Source organism: Macrotis lagotis, chromosome X, assembly GCF_037893015.1.
Source record: "Macrotis lagotis isolate mMagLag1 chromosome X, bilby.v1.9.chrom.fasta, whole genome shotgun sequence".
Taxonomy (NCBI): domain Eukaryota; kingdom Metazoa; phylum Chordata; class Mammalia; order Peramelemorphia; family Peramelidae; genus Macrotis; species Macrotis lagotis.
Window position 1 is genome coordinate 124,805,246 of NC_133666.1, and position 16,990 is coordinate 124,822,235.

At 36.4% G+C, this 16,990-nt stretch overlaps 1 protein-coding gene across 8 annotated transcripts in view; it reads left to right on the forward strand.

The window, feature by feature from the left end:
• The window catches only part of LOC141502677 (phospholipid-transporting ATPase ABCA3-like), a 312,244-nt gene that overhangs the window by 121,805 nt on the left and 173,449 nt on the right, over positions 1 to 16,990 (forward strand). For all 8 annotated transcript variants that reach the window (XM_074207528.1, XM_074207521.1, XM_074207520.1 and 5 more), the window contains one exon: positions 9,481 to 9,608. In XM_074207528.1, coding sequence (XP_074063629.1) covers positions 9,481 to 9,608 — 128 coding nt within the window. The remainder of the gene's footprint in view (positions 1 to 9,480; positions 9,609 to 16,990) is intronic.

Sequence of the window (16,990 nt, forward strand, 5' to 3'; positions counted from 1 at the left end):
TACTTTCTTCTGAAAAAGTTGCTTAGTTATCTTCTCAGACAAGTAGTGATAGAACAAATTGACTGTGCAACTTTACCGAGGTGAGGGACTCCATCTACTACAGAGTTATAGAAAGTCCAAATGGGTATGCAGGATGCGTGTGTGTGTGTGTGTGTGTGTGTGTGTGGTGTGTGACTTATTGAGTAACTTAAGTACTTTAATGGGCCCCAGTTTATCTTATTAGTTCTAAGAGAGCTATTGTAATTGATCTTAAGTGATCTTTTTTATTTTAAATTTTTGTTATTCTCTAATTCTCCTTTTCTGCATATTCTCTGGACTCAGTTTGAAGAGATTTTACAATATTAAGGATATACAAAACCTTGATTTACTACACATTTATGCTATCTAAACTGAACTGAACCAAAGTAATACTTTCACTCTACCCTATTTCAAGCATATTTACTGTTACTAACCTTCTCTTGTCATAGCTCGTAGACCACCTACTCCCCACTCTCTCTCTGCATTACCAAAAAAAAAGCCATCCATCATGAAATTTCTCTTCTTCCTTTCTTCATCCTTCATTTTAAAACCTCTATTCATCATGTCCCATTTTTCATTCTTTACTCCAGGCTTTATTGAGGAGATCTTGCTAATGCCAACCCTTCTATCATTGTTCTTTTTTTTTTTAAAGAAAATGAATTTTACTTTAATTTATGGGACAAAACAAGAATTTCTATAACCTAGTAAATAAAAAAATTGCACACAAAACTTAAAATCTATTCTGTACAGCTTACTATTCCATTTACATATATAAGAAATATAAGAAATTTCTTTTTTTCCCCTATTCCCACCCTAGAAATGGCTACCATTAAACACAAATAAGACTCCTTTTTCGGTTGAGGGTTTCACCATCATTCTAGTCACTCATGAACACAGCCTTGGAGTCTTTCTTGATTCTCTCTTCTTCCATACTCCCATAATCCAGATTTATCTATTTAAATACTAGTGAATTATCAGTGGGACCTTAGGCCATTTCTCCTCCTTTTTCACGAAGTTGATTACCTGGAACAGTCCGTATCTATACCCCAAACCTGACTCATATTTGGGTATGCTGATTTCCTTCAAACACCCTTGCTTCTGAGTTCATCAAATTCCTTGATCTCTTTCATTTATCTCAGTTACATACAATGACAATCATCCCTTTGATCTTTACATCATCCAGAGGTATCCTACCTTCATGATCCAAAATTCTGAACTTCCTTTATCCTGCCAAACTCTCCTTGTACTTTGTCTGTTTTAAACCACATTACTATCTCATTCTTCCATACTTTTTGTTTTCCCCATTCATGCCTCTTGCTATGGCCTCACTTTCCACAAAACTTGATGGTTCAATTAAATTTCTTTACCCTCTTATCCTATCTCCAGTGATCCCTTTCTAAACCCTGGGATCCTGGATTACTCCCACTATCCACCATTTTTTGCTTTTCTTTACAAGCTCTTGAACAATTTTAGAGGAATTCAAACAACTATGCTGACTTGTGCACTATACATCCATCCTCAACTGACCTTCAGTGGTGCCCATCAATTTACCCTTCTCTGATTCACTCAGTGTCATATACTACCATAGGATCTGTTCCAAACTTTTACTTCTCTTATAAAGCCATCTGTGTTATCACCATTCCTCCCTCCTCCTTCCTAGAAGATGACTTTTCTAAGTTAACTAAGAAAATTGATTCCATTAAGATTTTCTCCACATTATCTCTCAGTCAATTTTAAGTTGAATTTGATTGGGATCATAGAGTAAAAAAACAAAAATAATATATTGAAGCTAGAAAAGATGGTTACATGCAGATTGTGAAGGTCTTTAAAAACTAGACAAAAGACTTTTGTTTTATTTTTATCCTAGTAGCAAAAGTAAGACCCTGAAATTTACTGAATAGATTTCATTTTGGCAGCTATGTGGAGGGTAGGGTAAGACCAATAAAGATTTGAAGAAGAGAGAACAATTCCAGGCAAGAATGATGAGGTCATAAATTTAAGTAGTAGCTGTATGAATAGAGGGTTCAAATACAAGATAAGTTATAGAGGTAGGAAAAGCAAGATTTGCCAACTGATTGAATACATGGAATGAGGATAAAATGATGCTGAAACTGTAAAACTGACACTAAAAGAATGATAGTTTCTTTAAAACGATTAGAAAGTTTGGAAGAGGATTAAATTTGAAAGAAAGATAATGAGTTTTGTTTTGGACATGTTGAGTTTGAAATGTCTCTGGTACATCCAATTTTAAATGACCTATTTGTAATTAACAACATTGGAACCAAAGTTCAGGGGAGAAACTGCAGTTGGATATAAAATTATGAATCATCTTACAAGAGTTGATGAGGTCATTCAGAGGTATTATGGAGAGAATAGTAGACCCAGGACAGAGTCTTGGGGAGCACCCATTGTAGAAAGAAGAGACTTGATAGACCAGTGAATCACCCTGAGGAAAAGTGGTTAGATAGGTAGGAGATAAAGGAGAGAATAGTTTTACAAAACTCTAAAGAGAAAATATTTAGAAGGCTTTTGAAGGCCATCTATAATTTCAGGAGTAGTAGAGAGCTCAAACAAGATATGGACTGAGAAAAGAATATTAAATTGGGCAATCATTGATAACTTTGGAAGCACATTCATTTGGAAGCCAGATTGCAAATGGTGGAGGAATGAGAGAAGAAATGAAAATTACATATAAAGTCAATTTACTCTAGGAGAATGGTTTAACTTGAGAAATTGGTAGGGCCTAGGGATAGGCATTTTTAAGGCCAGAGGAGAATAAGGAAGGAACAAGTAGATAAACATTGAATTCTGAAGATTAGAAAGAAGATAGAAGATTAAGGGAGCAATATGCTGGCGAGGATAAGATGATATAGACTCAAGGGCAGCTATTGAGAAGTTGGCCCTGAAGAGAAAAACCTCTGCCAGAGAGAATGGGGAGCCAACATGGCCCTCAGCGCAGCTATGGCCCTCAGCATAGCCCAGATCCCAGGAAATGGAAGCAGGCAAACAGAGCCACCCAGCAGGGAGGTGCCTGGCAGCTGCTCCCAGAAAACTTAGCCCATGGAACGTGAGGGGGTGGGGGTGGGGGGGAAACTGTCAAGGTCTCTCCTCTGTCCCTGGAACAGGACTCTTGTGCTTTGTCCATATTTAGGACCTGGTCACAGTCTGGGCCCCCATACTACCATAGTAGAGCAGGGGTCCTCCTCACAGCTCCAGGGAATAGGGGTGTGCTTGTGGTCATCCACAGACCAAAACACAGGCCAGGAGAGCAGACAGAGCCTCTCATAAGACCTTGAAGGAACTGAGGTCCTTGCAGGGTTGTACCAATAACATTCAAAAGCTCAGGAAGCACCCCAAAATCAGGGCACAGGCTGGGGAAATGAGTACAAAGGAAAAAAAAGGAACTTGACCATAGCCAATTACTTTGGTCCCATGGAGGTTCAAAACACACACTAAGAAGATGACAAAGTCCAAGTTTCTGTATCCAAAGCCTCCAAGAAAAATAGGAATTGGTCTCAGGCCATAGCAGAACTCAAAAAGGATTTTGAAAATCAAGTGAGGGAAGTAGAGGAAAAATTGGGAAGAGAAATGAGAAAGAAGCAGGAAAAACATGAAAACCAAGTCAGCAACTTAGTCAAGGAGATCCAAAAAAAATGCTGAAGAAAACAACATGTTAAAAACCAGTTTAGGTCCAATGGAAAAAGCAGTCTAAAAAGTAAAAGGAGGGGGGGTGGCTAGGTAGCATAGTGGATAAAGCACCAGCCCTGGAATCAGGAATACCTGGGTTCAAATCCGGTCTCAGACATTTAATAATTATCTAGCCATGTGGCCTTGGGCAAGCCACTTAACCCCATTTGCCTTGCAAAAAACAAAAAAAAAAGTAAAGGAGGAGAAGAATACCTTAAAAGGCATAATTGGTCAGATGGAATAAGAAAGCTCTCTGAAGAAAACAACTTCAAATGTAGAAAGAATGGAGCTAAAGTAAGCTGATGACTTTGTGAGAATGAAGAAACAATAAAAACAATACTAAAATAATGAAAAACTAGAAGAAAACATGAAATATCTCATTGAAAAAAACAACTGACCTGAAGAACAGATACAGAAGAGACAATTTAAAAATTGTTGAGCTACAAAGGGCAACAAAAATGAGCATACCCTTTGATCCAGCAATACCACTACTGGATCTATACCCTGAAGAGATGATGAAAAAGGGTAAAAACATCACTTGTACAAAAATATTCATAGCAGCCCTGTTTGTGGTGGCAAAGAATTGGAAATCAAGTAAATGTCCTTCAATTGGGGAATGGCTTAGTAAATTGGTATATGTATATCTTGGAACACTATTATTCTATTAGAAACAAGGAGGGAATGGAAATTCAGGGAAGCCTGGAGGGATTTCCATGAACTGATGTTGAGCGAGATGAGCAGAACCAGAAAAACACTGAACACTCTAACAGCAACATGGGGGTGATGTTCAACCTTGATGGACTTGCTTGTTTCATCATTGCAACAACCAGGGACAATTTTGGGCTGTCTGCAATGGAGAATACCATCTGTATCCAGATAAAGAGCCGTGGAGTTTGAACAAATTTCAAGGACTATTAGAAAAAAAATCTTATTATCTGATCTTGTTATCTCTTATACTTTTTGTTTCTTCCTTAAGGATGTGATTTCTCTCTCATCACACTCAATTTGGATCAATGTACAACATGGAAACAAAATAAACTCTGACAAATTGCTTTCTTTTGGGGGTGTGGGAGGAGGGAAGTAAGATTGAGAGAAAAATTGTAAAACTCAAAACTCAAATAAAATCTTTAAAAATTAAAAAAAAATTATTGGGCTACCTGAAGGTCATGAGCAGGAAGAGTCTGTACTTCATTTTTAAAGAATTTTTACAGGAAAACTGCCTTGATATTCTAGAAGCAGAGGGTAAAATAGAAATTGAGAGAATCCACTGATTTCCTGAAAGAGTCCAAATGAAAATAACCCTCAGCCAAATTCCAGAACTCCCAAATCAGATAAAATATTATAAGCAGCTAGAATGAAACAACTTAGATATCATGGAGCTAAAGTCAGGATCACAGAGGACTTAAAAGCATCTACATTAAGGGCTTGTGGGGCTTTAATATTCTGGGAGACAAAAGAACCTGGAATGCAATCAAGAATCAACTACCCAGTGAAACTGAACAATATCCTCTTCCAGGGGAAAAGATGGACATTTAGTGAAACAGGAATTTCAAATGTTCCTTTTGAAGAAGTCAGAGCTGAACAGAAAGTATGAACTTTCAAGTACAGGACTCGGGTGAAGCATAGAGAGGGTAGATGGAAAAGACAAATTATAAGGGATTTAAAGATGTTGAACTGTGTGTTTTTCTGCATGGGACTTGATAATATTCATATGAACCTCATTTATTAGAGCAGTTAGAAGGAGTATATATAGACAGGGCACAGGAGGGAACTGAATTTGAAGGTATTGAAAAATGGAGTCAGTGGGTAAAAGGGGAATATATATATATACTGGGAGAAAGGGAAAGGAGAGGTAGGATGGGCTAAGATGATGAAAAAAAAGAAATCCCCAAATTGTAGTCACAAAGAGTCAGATCTGACTGAAATCACTGAACAAAAAAACATCAACATGGCTACTAAAGTCCCTAAGTGATAAGTTCAAGAGTTAGAGAGGAGATAAAGACAATGAACTATTTATTAAATTCCTTAAGATACCCTTTGAGGCTAGTAGATAAATGCTATCCACCAACAGGGTGGAAAATTTGATACTTGGCTTCAAATAAGGAGAAAATAAGAGGGGCTAAAGGACTAAAGAAAGACTAATAAATAGTAGTACAGACTGCTGAATTAGGTTGCCACAAAGTCCAAATTTAAAAAATTAGGATTTGGCAGCCCCTATTCAATCATCCATAAGTTCTCATCATATGCAAATCTTGTCCATGTATTCTCATATTTTCAATTCAGGGTAACACTGAATGTACTGAAGGCCTTCCTTCTTGATATTGTGAGGACATTTTGGGGAGCACTCAGGCTGTCCTGTTATGTTATTATCATGTGAAAGCAAACCAGAATCAAGAAATGGAAAATGAATTCTAACCCCTTCAAGAAACCAGTGTGCACTGGAGAGGATGGCCAGGAATTCATAGTCATGTAGAAAGAACAAAGGCCCTAGTGAAAACAAATAGATGGAAAAAATCTGAGAATTCAGAATAAAGAGAAATTTGTTCATTACATAAAAGGAATTCTAGGGGTGGACAAATCTGAAACGGGCCATGATGGGGTGGGGTTGAGAAGGATTACTTCCAGAATACTGATGAGTTGGGGAATACTAGTGGGAATTTGTTGAACATTGGGTTGATCAGTGGAAGATGAAAAGTAATGCTCACAATCTTAAAGGACTTTTGTTTTCTGGGTAAGGCCCAGGGGCATAGGATCATCATCCTAGTTGCATCTCCTCTGGGATGTTTAGGTAAGGGGGGATAATTTTACATTCCAGTCCCTTTAACAAGCAGAAGGCATGACTTGGGCCTCAACCTCTTCATCCTCCTGGGGCCAACTCTGCTGACAGTCAAGGCAAGATAGTGTTATCCTTAGGGGACAGCCAGTGTCTCCCCTACTTACTCCTCTTCCAAAGCAGGATATTTCTTCTTTTTGTCAAAGACCAAACCTTTACTTGTTTCCTGCATCCCAACCCTTTTATTAAAAAGCTTTTTCCTTGAAAATCTGCTACCCTTCCACCTACTTTGTTTCATAAAACACGCCCATATCTCCTCCACTCAAAAATAATTTTAATTTGACCTTGCCATGCCTTCAAACTATATCTCTTGTCCCTTTCACAGCCACATTTAGAAAAAAATCTCCATATTCATTGCTTCTACTCTTCTCTTCTAATCTACTTTTTTTATTCCCTTGCAAACTTAGCTGACCACTTCACTGAAGCTATTCTCTTTTTTAAGTGAATGTAGTGCCAGAAAGAGTTTCTTGGTTTCTCTACCTCTAACGTGCACTGATCATATTATTTTTGTTGTTATTCTGGTATGTCTAATTTTTCAAGCCCCATTTGAGGTTTTCTTGGCAAAGATACTGGAGTAGTTTGCCATTTCCTTCTCTAGCTCACATAGCTGATCAGATAAGGTTAAGTGACTTGCCCAGGGCCACAGATAGTAGGTATTTAAATTCAAGTCCTCCAGCACTTGAATCACCATATCATCTAACTGTCTACTGGCTTTATGGTCTTGAGCAAATCTCAGTATTATAGGCAACTCTCTAAAACTGTAAGCAACAGAGAAGGTGCTAATTTGCTTTGGTAGAGCTAGTCTCTTGACTTCAAAGTTCACTTTTACAATGAAATCACCAGTCTAGTCTTTACCTCTCTTTTGTTTTTCTATCACTTTCATTTCCCACTATATTCTTCTGCCTTTTTCATCCTAGAAAGTCATCTCTTAGGATAAAGAAGAAAAAAAAATCTCTTCCTGTCTGGTTTACAACTAGATAGTTCCCATCCATACAGCAAATCATTCAAGATTCTTTGGGAAATATAAAATAGAAATGACCATATTCAAATATCCTTATAATAATTCTCAAGAGATAGAACAGATGTGTTCTCACCAAAAGTATTTGCCACTAAAATGGAGATCAATCAGATTCCAGGTAGACGAGACGTTCCCTATGGATTGTGAGGTCTTCACATATTCCTGTTTGCAGATGACATTGTTCTACCTCCATCAAACTTCAGAATACTGAAGAGTTCTGGAAGAGATCTATGATCACAGAGTTTTGCCTATCCACAAAGGAAAACCCAAATGATGAAAGAATATATATTGCCCAAATTGCTGTTCATCACTATATCTGTCTGGGACAGATAGTATAAATGGACAAATAAATTGTTTTGGAATTCAGCAAGAGAAATTTGTGCTGTATTCCCTTCAGGAAATTGCAAGACTCTTTTACTGAATTCCCAAGCTTTCTCTGAAAATAAAGGATCATTTTTTAATACTTTGTATTGGTATTGCTATGTGCTAGTGAAACATGGAATACCAAAGCCTCTGAAGACAAAAATGAGTATCACTTAGGGCAGTAGAGAAGTGCTTGATGAGTTTGAGCAGGAGTGTTTACCTCTCATCCAAAGGCACCTGCTTAGGTATTTGTAAATATTTAATTATATTTTATACTATCATTTATTTTAAGTATTAATGTCAATAACATTTAATTTTTAATATTTATTTTATAATCATATAAATATTTATATGTATTTTCAAAACTTTACAAAATAACTTTCCCCCAAAATAAGACCAGATCTTACATAATCACATTTATATATTATATCATAATTATTATAAAATAATATAAATTATATGTTAATATTATCTTATAATTCAATATGTATTGCAACAGTTGTGTTAAATGCATCTGTCTGACTGACAGTCTTAACTGGGGCTTACTTTTGGGGTAGGGCTTATATTCCAAGCATCCTGAAAAATCATGCTCGGTCTTATTTTGAGGAAAATGTGGTTAGTATAGGTATTCTCCCCAAAAACTCACATTGTGTATTTTGAGGCTTTATAGTATCAAACATTACTTGAGTCTTGGGGCTTAACAACTGCTTTTGTTCCCTTGTGGTATAATTTGTAATATAATAAGTAAACCTTTTTTCTAATATATATGTGTTTTTAGAGTTTTATATATATATATTATACTATATATGATTACCATATATATAAAATATGATATGTATGTAGGCATGCATGACTATATTAGTATTATAGCTAAATCCTTATTTTAGACATAAGGAAATTGAGGCCTAAAAAAGTAAAGTTTAAAGAAAAAACTGGACTGGGCATATTGGTTCCCCTATAAGTGAATAACTTTAAATACTATATAAGAAGATGGTGTAAATTCCCTTATTAAAGCTTTGAAATATACCCTGTGAAAAAATCAGATACCTGAACTCTTTGTTGTTTGCCCTAGAACTTTGCCCATCACAAAATGAAGGACAGTATCCTAGGATTAGTTGAAGGAAAAGACTAAGTAGAAAAAGGGGAAATCAGGAGAGTAGATTGCTGAGAAAGTATGATTAATCTCAAGTTTATTACTTTTTGTAAGCCTGAGAAGCTTCTGTTCTTGTAATAGCTGATGCTTAATAGAGATTTGTTGAATTGAGTTGTGAAGTGGTCTGACTGTCAAGTATACAAGAAAGGAAAATTATTAGATTTTTCCCCCCCATTTATAGAGCCATTGTAGTATAGCAAATAAAGCCTTTGAATGATGACCTAGACTCATATTCTACCTTTGCCACTTATGATCTCAGGCAACTCTTACGACTATTGGTTACAGCAGAGAAAATGTCAGGTTACATTACTAGAGGAAATTCTTCAACTAGAGTTTTGTACACTATGAAATCATAGAACTAGTATTAAAAAAAATTAACTCAATTTAAAGATTTTTCTCTTTATACAGTTACTGGCTTTTCTTCAGAGCAGTCTTTTGAACATTACATAAGATATGATAAGAACTCTTCTGATGTGCTGGCTGCCATAATTTTTAACCATGACTTCTATAATAGCAAAGACACCCTCCCCCTTCAGGTAAGAAAGTCTCAAATTATTTTCATTGTACTTCCTTATCCCAGATATTTAACATAGTCTAGGAATCCACAGATCTAAAAAGTCTTCAATCATAAGATCAACTGGCATGCAGTGGTACATTGATGCTTAATTTTTTGTCATATGTAGGGGTAGTTGGTACACAAAAGAACCAGTCAAAAGTGAATTTATTTTGGAAGGATCAGGTTTTTCTTAGCTTAGGTTCTGAAGAAAAATTATATGTATTTAAAAATCTTACTATTAATGATTCACATCTTTTTCATTGATTCTCTTGTTTTGACCCTTTGTTCCGCCAGATAAATTCGTAATTCTTTAGTAGTTTTATTAACATGACAAGGAATAAGTAAATTGGTATTCTAGCCAGACATTGTTCTAAACATTGAGGATACAGAGAAAGGCAAAATACTACATCCCTAAAGTTCACACCAAACTTCTTAAAAATCAAGAATTTAAATGAGGAACTACAGTAAATGACTTCCTCCATCCCAGTATTGGACAAAATCATTGAGAAGCCCATGAGAAGTAAGAAAGTGATGCCCTCTGGCAGAGCCAGTACCAGCAAAGAGGAGCTTCCCAGTGTAATCAGAGACCATTGTATCCCCCAAGACTCTGATGCCAGGCAGCAAGAATGTAGGGTAAGGCTCCCCTGAGAAAGTCCCAGGGCAGGAACATCTGCAATTCTGGAGAGGATCAGCAGTCCCCAAGTGGTATGGAACCATAGTATTTAAATCAGGTTGGCACAGGCCTAGATACTTTTAAGGTTCCGAGTTTTGTGCTCTCAGATGCCCGAGATTACCTTTCAGAGATAAGGCAAAGTAAAGGTGAATATAAAAATCCCTGAGACCCAATGAGAGATCCAAGCAGGACTGCCTGCCTTTGTTCAGAACCTCAGCAACTGGGCACTTCTAACCCAGGCACAAAGCTCCAATGCATATATACAAAGGCATGAATAAACGAGAGAAAGCCATATCAACCAGTGAAAAAAATTATTATAGCTCTAGACATCCCCCTAAATTAGGAGGGGTATCTTTGTAATAACTTTAAACACAGCCTCAAAGAAAGAAATAACTCAAAAACTTGAATCAAGAGATTTTTTTTTTAATGAAGTAAAAGCCCTGGAGGCAAAAATTTGAAGAATTAGAAGAAAACATAAAAAATTCTTCACCAAAAAACCTTCCTGAAACCTTCCTGAAAAACCAGAATAAATCAAATCAATGACTACATGAGACAACAAAGAAAACACAACAGAAAAAGATATAAAAAAGTAAGAACTTAAGAAACATTGGACTTTGTGAACATCAGTTTTTTAAAAAGTTGGATAATAAATTATAAATGAAAACTATCCATTAGGAACAGAATGCAAAGCGAAGATAGAATATACCAGTCACCTCCTGAAAAGAACCTCAAAAGGAAAAATCACAGGAATGTCCTGATCAAAAAGTAAAATTTCTATGTCCAAGGAAAAAATAAAGTAGTTCAACTACTGTCTCAACTACTATCAGGAACACCTAATAACTGACTGTTATTATTATAAAAGTGAGAGTAGAGCTTGGAATATAATATTCAAAAAAAGTAAAAAAAACAAGACTCATAGCCAAGAATAACTTAGCCTACAAAGTTGAGTGTAATCCTAGAGAAAAGTTATTCTTAAGTAGAATAGAGGAATTAGAAGCAGTTCTGATAAAAAAAAAAACTGAATATGAACTTTGAAATACAAACATGAGTCCAGATAAACCCAGAAAGGTAAAAGTACTTGAGAAATTGGAAGAAGTTCTGTGATGAAGTAGTGCTGACATTCTAAAAGAGAAAGAAATTAATGTCTTTCTAGAACTTTAATGACTTCAAAGGATGTTGAGAACCATCAGTAAGGATAAGATTTGGGGGTATATTGGTTCTGTTTTGAAGATTCAAGAGACAGGATAAAAGGATATAGGAAGGAAGAAGGGAGGTGGAACTTGCTATCTCTCATAATTGGGGTACCTTAATGGCTCAAGAATACTTAGTCCAGAGTGATTAAAATGGTTTTTATTAAGATAACAAACGGTAGGTGGCGTAGTGGATAAAGCACCGGCCCTGGAGTCAGGAGTACCTGGGTTCAAATTCAGTCTTAGACACTTAATAATTACCTAGCTGTGTGGCCTTGGGCAAGCCACTTAACCCCGTTTGCCTTGCAAAAACCTAAAAAAAATTAAAAAAAAAAGATAAACTGGCACACCTCTTTCATACTGGGAGAGGGGGCAGGGAAACCCCCAAATACAAGCTCTTTTATACAGTTTGAAAGGCTTTGTTCCTGCTCCTTCATGCCAACCATAGGCTAGGGTCACAAATCTAATTGATACATTGGTTCCTATACATTTCTTCAACCTGTTCATTAAATTAATGAGCAAGAACAGAGAGATCTGCTTGAGCATGTGCAAAGGAGAAGGTCAGGACTCTAGGGTACTCTTAACCAGTTAAGGTCTAGTTTCTTCTAATCTTGGGTTTATCATTTTTGGAATGGGATTAGGAGAACTCTCTCAGTTTTGAGATTGGCCAGGGCCCTTCCCCTCCTTTGTAATGGATTTCAAAGGGGGCCCCCCTCCACACCCTGTGAAGACCAACAACTCCCTTCATTCCTCACATTTAGGCTACTGTACAAACAGAACATGTAAGCCTTATTTATCTGTTTATTTAAACTGGACAGAGGAGGTTGGAACACATGCAATTAGGTATAATACATTACCTTCAACAGGGTATGTAGGGGTTAAAAGAACTGATAACTAAGGGAGTGATTTAGATGGCTTCTTTGACAAATGGAGGAATAGCTGAACAAATTGTAGTATATAGGGGCAATTAGGAGGCACAGTGGATAGAGCACTGGCCTTGGGGTCAGGAGGACAGAAATTGGAATCTAGTCTCAGACACTTCCTAGTGTGTAAAATTGGGCAAGTCACTTAACCTTTATTGCCTCACATCAGGGTCATCTCCTATTGCCCTGACTCATATCTAGCCACTGGACTCTGATGGTTCTGAAGGAGAAAATGAGGCTGGTGACTTAGTACAGCACCCCCTCACTCAAATCCAATTCATGTGCTTGTCATGGTATCACCTCCTCTGATATGGTCTTCTTTGAAAAGGAAGGACAAACATTATTTACTTTGTATTTATCATATACATTAAAATATTATTGTGTCTTAAGTGGTAAAAGACGATTTTTGAGAATGGTAGGTTTAACAAATTGATGCAAGGTAAAGTGAGCTAAAAATAAAAGTATAAAAATGTATATCTGGACAACCACATTATAAAGATAAACAGTTTTGAAAGATAAGAATTCTCATCAGGGCAAACAAAGACTAACCATGATTACTAAGGATATATAATAAAGTTTGTTACTGACTAATAGGTTTATTTTTTGCAAAAGATACAGAGAGAGACATGACATAACATTTTTGAACATGAGCACTACATGTTTTCATTTTGTTTTTTTCTCTCAGTTTTTACTGGGGTGAGGGAATAGGGAGGTGAAGTTGGCAATAATGATTAAAAAAAAACATTCTAACATTTTTAGTGCACATAATATTCCAGAATGAAATACAGAGAAGGAAGACAGTCTTGAAAGTAATGTATTGAATGTACTACATACATTTTGAAACATGTCAAAATGGAAATTTATAGTTTCAGATAGAATCCTCTTTTTGTTATACATTTGGAAATAGCTTTTTGTTTTATTTTTAGGTTCAGAATAAACTATTGTAAAGATTTTATTAGTTACAGGTTGCTGCAGTGCTAGTCTAAGAAAATGTTTCCTGTGGTAAATGTAAAGTAAAATTCCAAATACCATTACTTTTGCCCTACCTGTAAATTTGTCTCAGTTTATCTACTTGTAATTCAAGACTCACCTCCAATTCCTTTATTGTTAGAGTTTGCTTATTATCTATTGGGTTTTTACCATGGACCAGCTGATGCTTTTTTTCTTTCTAATTTTTATTGATCTCTTCAATTTTTTTCATTAATTTTGTTTTGCCTTTACATTACAGACATTTACACTTTATTTCCATTTTGTGAGAAGTTTTTTTCATATGATTTCATCTGAAACATTTGAAAATGTGCGACATTTAACATTTTTTTTTTTGCAAGGCAAATGGAGTAAGTGGCTTGCCCAAGGCCACACAGCTAGGTAATTATTAAGTGTCTGAGGCTGGACTTTAACTCAGGTACTCCTGACTCCAGGGCCAGTGGAAAGACATTTAAGAAAGGGAAGAGAAGAAAAGGAAAGGAAATAGAGATATGATTGGGTGAAAACCCAAGTGAATCCAGCATGGAGGAGGGTGTTAGCCAAACTTTTTTGGGGTGTCTAGCCCACCACCTGTACAGGAAGGAGTCAAGGGCGAGGGGGGTCAAAGAGTGACTCAACTAAATGTGACTGGAGTCAGGCATCCTCATTGGAAGACCTCAGCAAGGCAGAAGGAAATGAGGTTGCATCTTGGTGAATTTAGTCAGAGGCCCACAGAAAAATCAAACTAGCATAGATAATCATTCCTTAATATTACAGGAAAAGCTGGACAAATATCTCTCCAACATTTCTCCCAACAACACAGTGATCCAAGAAGAGCCTGAAAGATTTTTGATGGAAAATGCTACCTAGTAGCCACCCCAACATTTCACATCTATTGTGTTCCCCCATTTCTCTATTTAAAAAAATTAACAGCAGTCTTATGTTCTCTTCCTCTTAACCTAACAAATGTATTGAAAAAAGAAGAGAAAAACAAATTTCTTGTAACAAATATGCACAAATGCAACCACATCCTTCATTGGCTTTATATAGAAATATATGTGTCCTTCTGCATCCTAAATATAACATCTCTCTGTACTATAAAAGAAGAAGAAATTGAGGGAATAATAATATGTAAAAAAGAAACAAAATCATCACATTTGTAGATAATTTGATAGTATACTTAACTCTAAAGAGTCAAATAAAAATTATTTGAAACCAGTAACTTCAACATATTTTCATACTTTCTCATGATTGGTGGAGATGAAGACCTGTCCTGCATGGGAGGTGGTGGGGAGTTGATGAAAGAAGATAACTAGTCAGTTCCCTTTTGTGGACTCTTCAGGAAGAGCATAACTTTTGAGTAGGCTTCCCATCTTTGAGAAGGAAAGATGGAAGTGGCCCTACCTCAGGCTCCTGAAGGAGAGTCCAAGAAAAGCTGACAGTCTCATGTCCCCATTTCCAGCTTGAGGTCCTGGAGATTTGGGGAGTTTTCTTTGGGTGAGATCTAGTATTCTTTCTCTCCTAGTTAAGTTACTTTGCTCCTAATGGGAGAGCTCCTTCATTCTCTATTATCTGGCATATATTTCCTATTTGTTTTACTATGGTTTGGATAAATGAGTTTCTTTGCTATTGTGTTTTATTCATTGTGGAACTGATATTTGATGGGAAGTCAAGCCTTGAATATAGAGTTTGGGGTCTTCCCCACAAAATTACAGTAATTAGAAGTCAGAACCCAATTATGTCCCCTAGTTAAACAATATTTAAGGGAACAAAGATGCAATTCTAGTCTGTTGCCTTGTGTTTGAGGAGATCAGAGAATGAGCTCCAACTCTAACCAACTACTTTGTCTCACAGCTAGAAATGTCAATTCTGCCCCCCTTTCAAGCCCCACACACGAAAAGTGTCCTAACTATATATGAGGTCTCATTACACATATGTAACACTATCCCCTATTATATTATATCCCCTACCCCAATTTTCTCCAAGAGTTCCCAGGGTCCCAGTTCCATTTAACCACTAACATGCAGGTTTGTTGTTTGTTTGTTTTTCAGTTACCTCTGACTCTTTGTGACTCCAATTGGGTTTTCTTGACAGAGATTAACTAGAGTGGTTTGCTATTTCCTTATCCATCTCATTTAACAGATGAGGAAACTGGGGCAAACAGAGTGAAATAACTTGCTCAGGGTCACTCAGCTAAGAAGTATCTAAGGTCAGATTTGAACACAAGAAATTTTTTCAAAACTTATTTTACCATAGTCATGAGGGGAAAAGGTAGACTGAGGCAGCAAAGCTCCAATTATGATCCATGTATCAGCTGGGTTAGCATTAGTCTTTCTGACTTCTGACCCTGAACTCCATCCACAGTGCCTCCTAGTTGCCCTTAACTTGCAGATTGGCTTTACCAAAAAGTAAACAAACAAACAAAAACTAAAAAAACTTTTACCTCAAGTAGGAAACACCACCCTGTACCACCTCAGTTCTGGGGAGGGGAAAGTCTCATAGTTTAGCTCAGTTCCAAATAAAAATATCTCTTAGTTTCAAGACCCAGGAACTATGGCTTCCTGAGGTTTTTTCAACCAGATTGGTTGACTGCAATAGCTTGACTGCAATCACCTGAAAGTGGGAAAGACAAGTGTCACAAAACAGAAATAATTATCTCCAGGTCAAGAGAGGCAACAGAGGAAGGAAAGCCTTTCCCTTTTACCAGTATAGTTTCCAACACCTGCATATATGGCTAAACTGCAATCCTCCCCTTCTGGGATATAGCAAGAAAGAACATTTAGTACAAGTCAAAAAAAGAGTATGCATCTGGGAATAGAGCTATTGTCTTTACTAGCTTAAATGATTCAGCCTGTTTTGGTTACACAGATAAGCAATGAAGGACCAACCATAATCAATTAAATAACTTTATTTCTGTAAAGAGTTTTTGTAATTGTGTTCATGTGTGGTTTTTTTAGGGTTTTTTTTTTTTTTGCAAGGCAAATGGGGTTAAGTAGCTTGCCCAAGGCCACACAGCTAGGTAATTATTAAGTGTCTGAGACTGGATTTGAACCCAAGGCCAGTGCTTTATCCACTACGTCACCTAGCTGCCCCTTATGTATTTTTAAAATATAAATTATTAGGTAAATTTTCAGATATCTTAATCATCTCCTAATTATCGATTCTAATTAATCTCTTTTCTTTCCCTTCCTGATGGGTTTTGTTGATAACATTTAGAAGGACTAATAATTTGTATATGTTTATTTCATATTTTATTTTACTATAGTTTTTATTTCAATTTTTTGTTTTTTTCCTAAGGTTCTTCAAGTTGTTTCAACTACTTTTTTAGTTGTCTCTATTATTTTGTTGGGTTTTTTTTTTTTTTTTACCTTGGCTCATTCCCTTAATTTTTCATAGCTTATTTTACCATGGTCATGATGGAAAAAAGTAGACCAAGGCAGCAAAGATCCAAATATGATTGATATATCTGCTGGGTCAGCAGTAACTGCTGGGATCAGTAACTCCTCAGTAGTTAAAGATCCTGAGTAAGGGAGGGCAGGGTCTTTTATGGTAATTAAGAGCATGGCAGAGCATAATCTTGTACAGCAAAAGTACATCTTCTGATTGACTT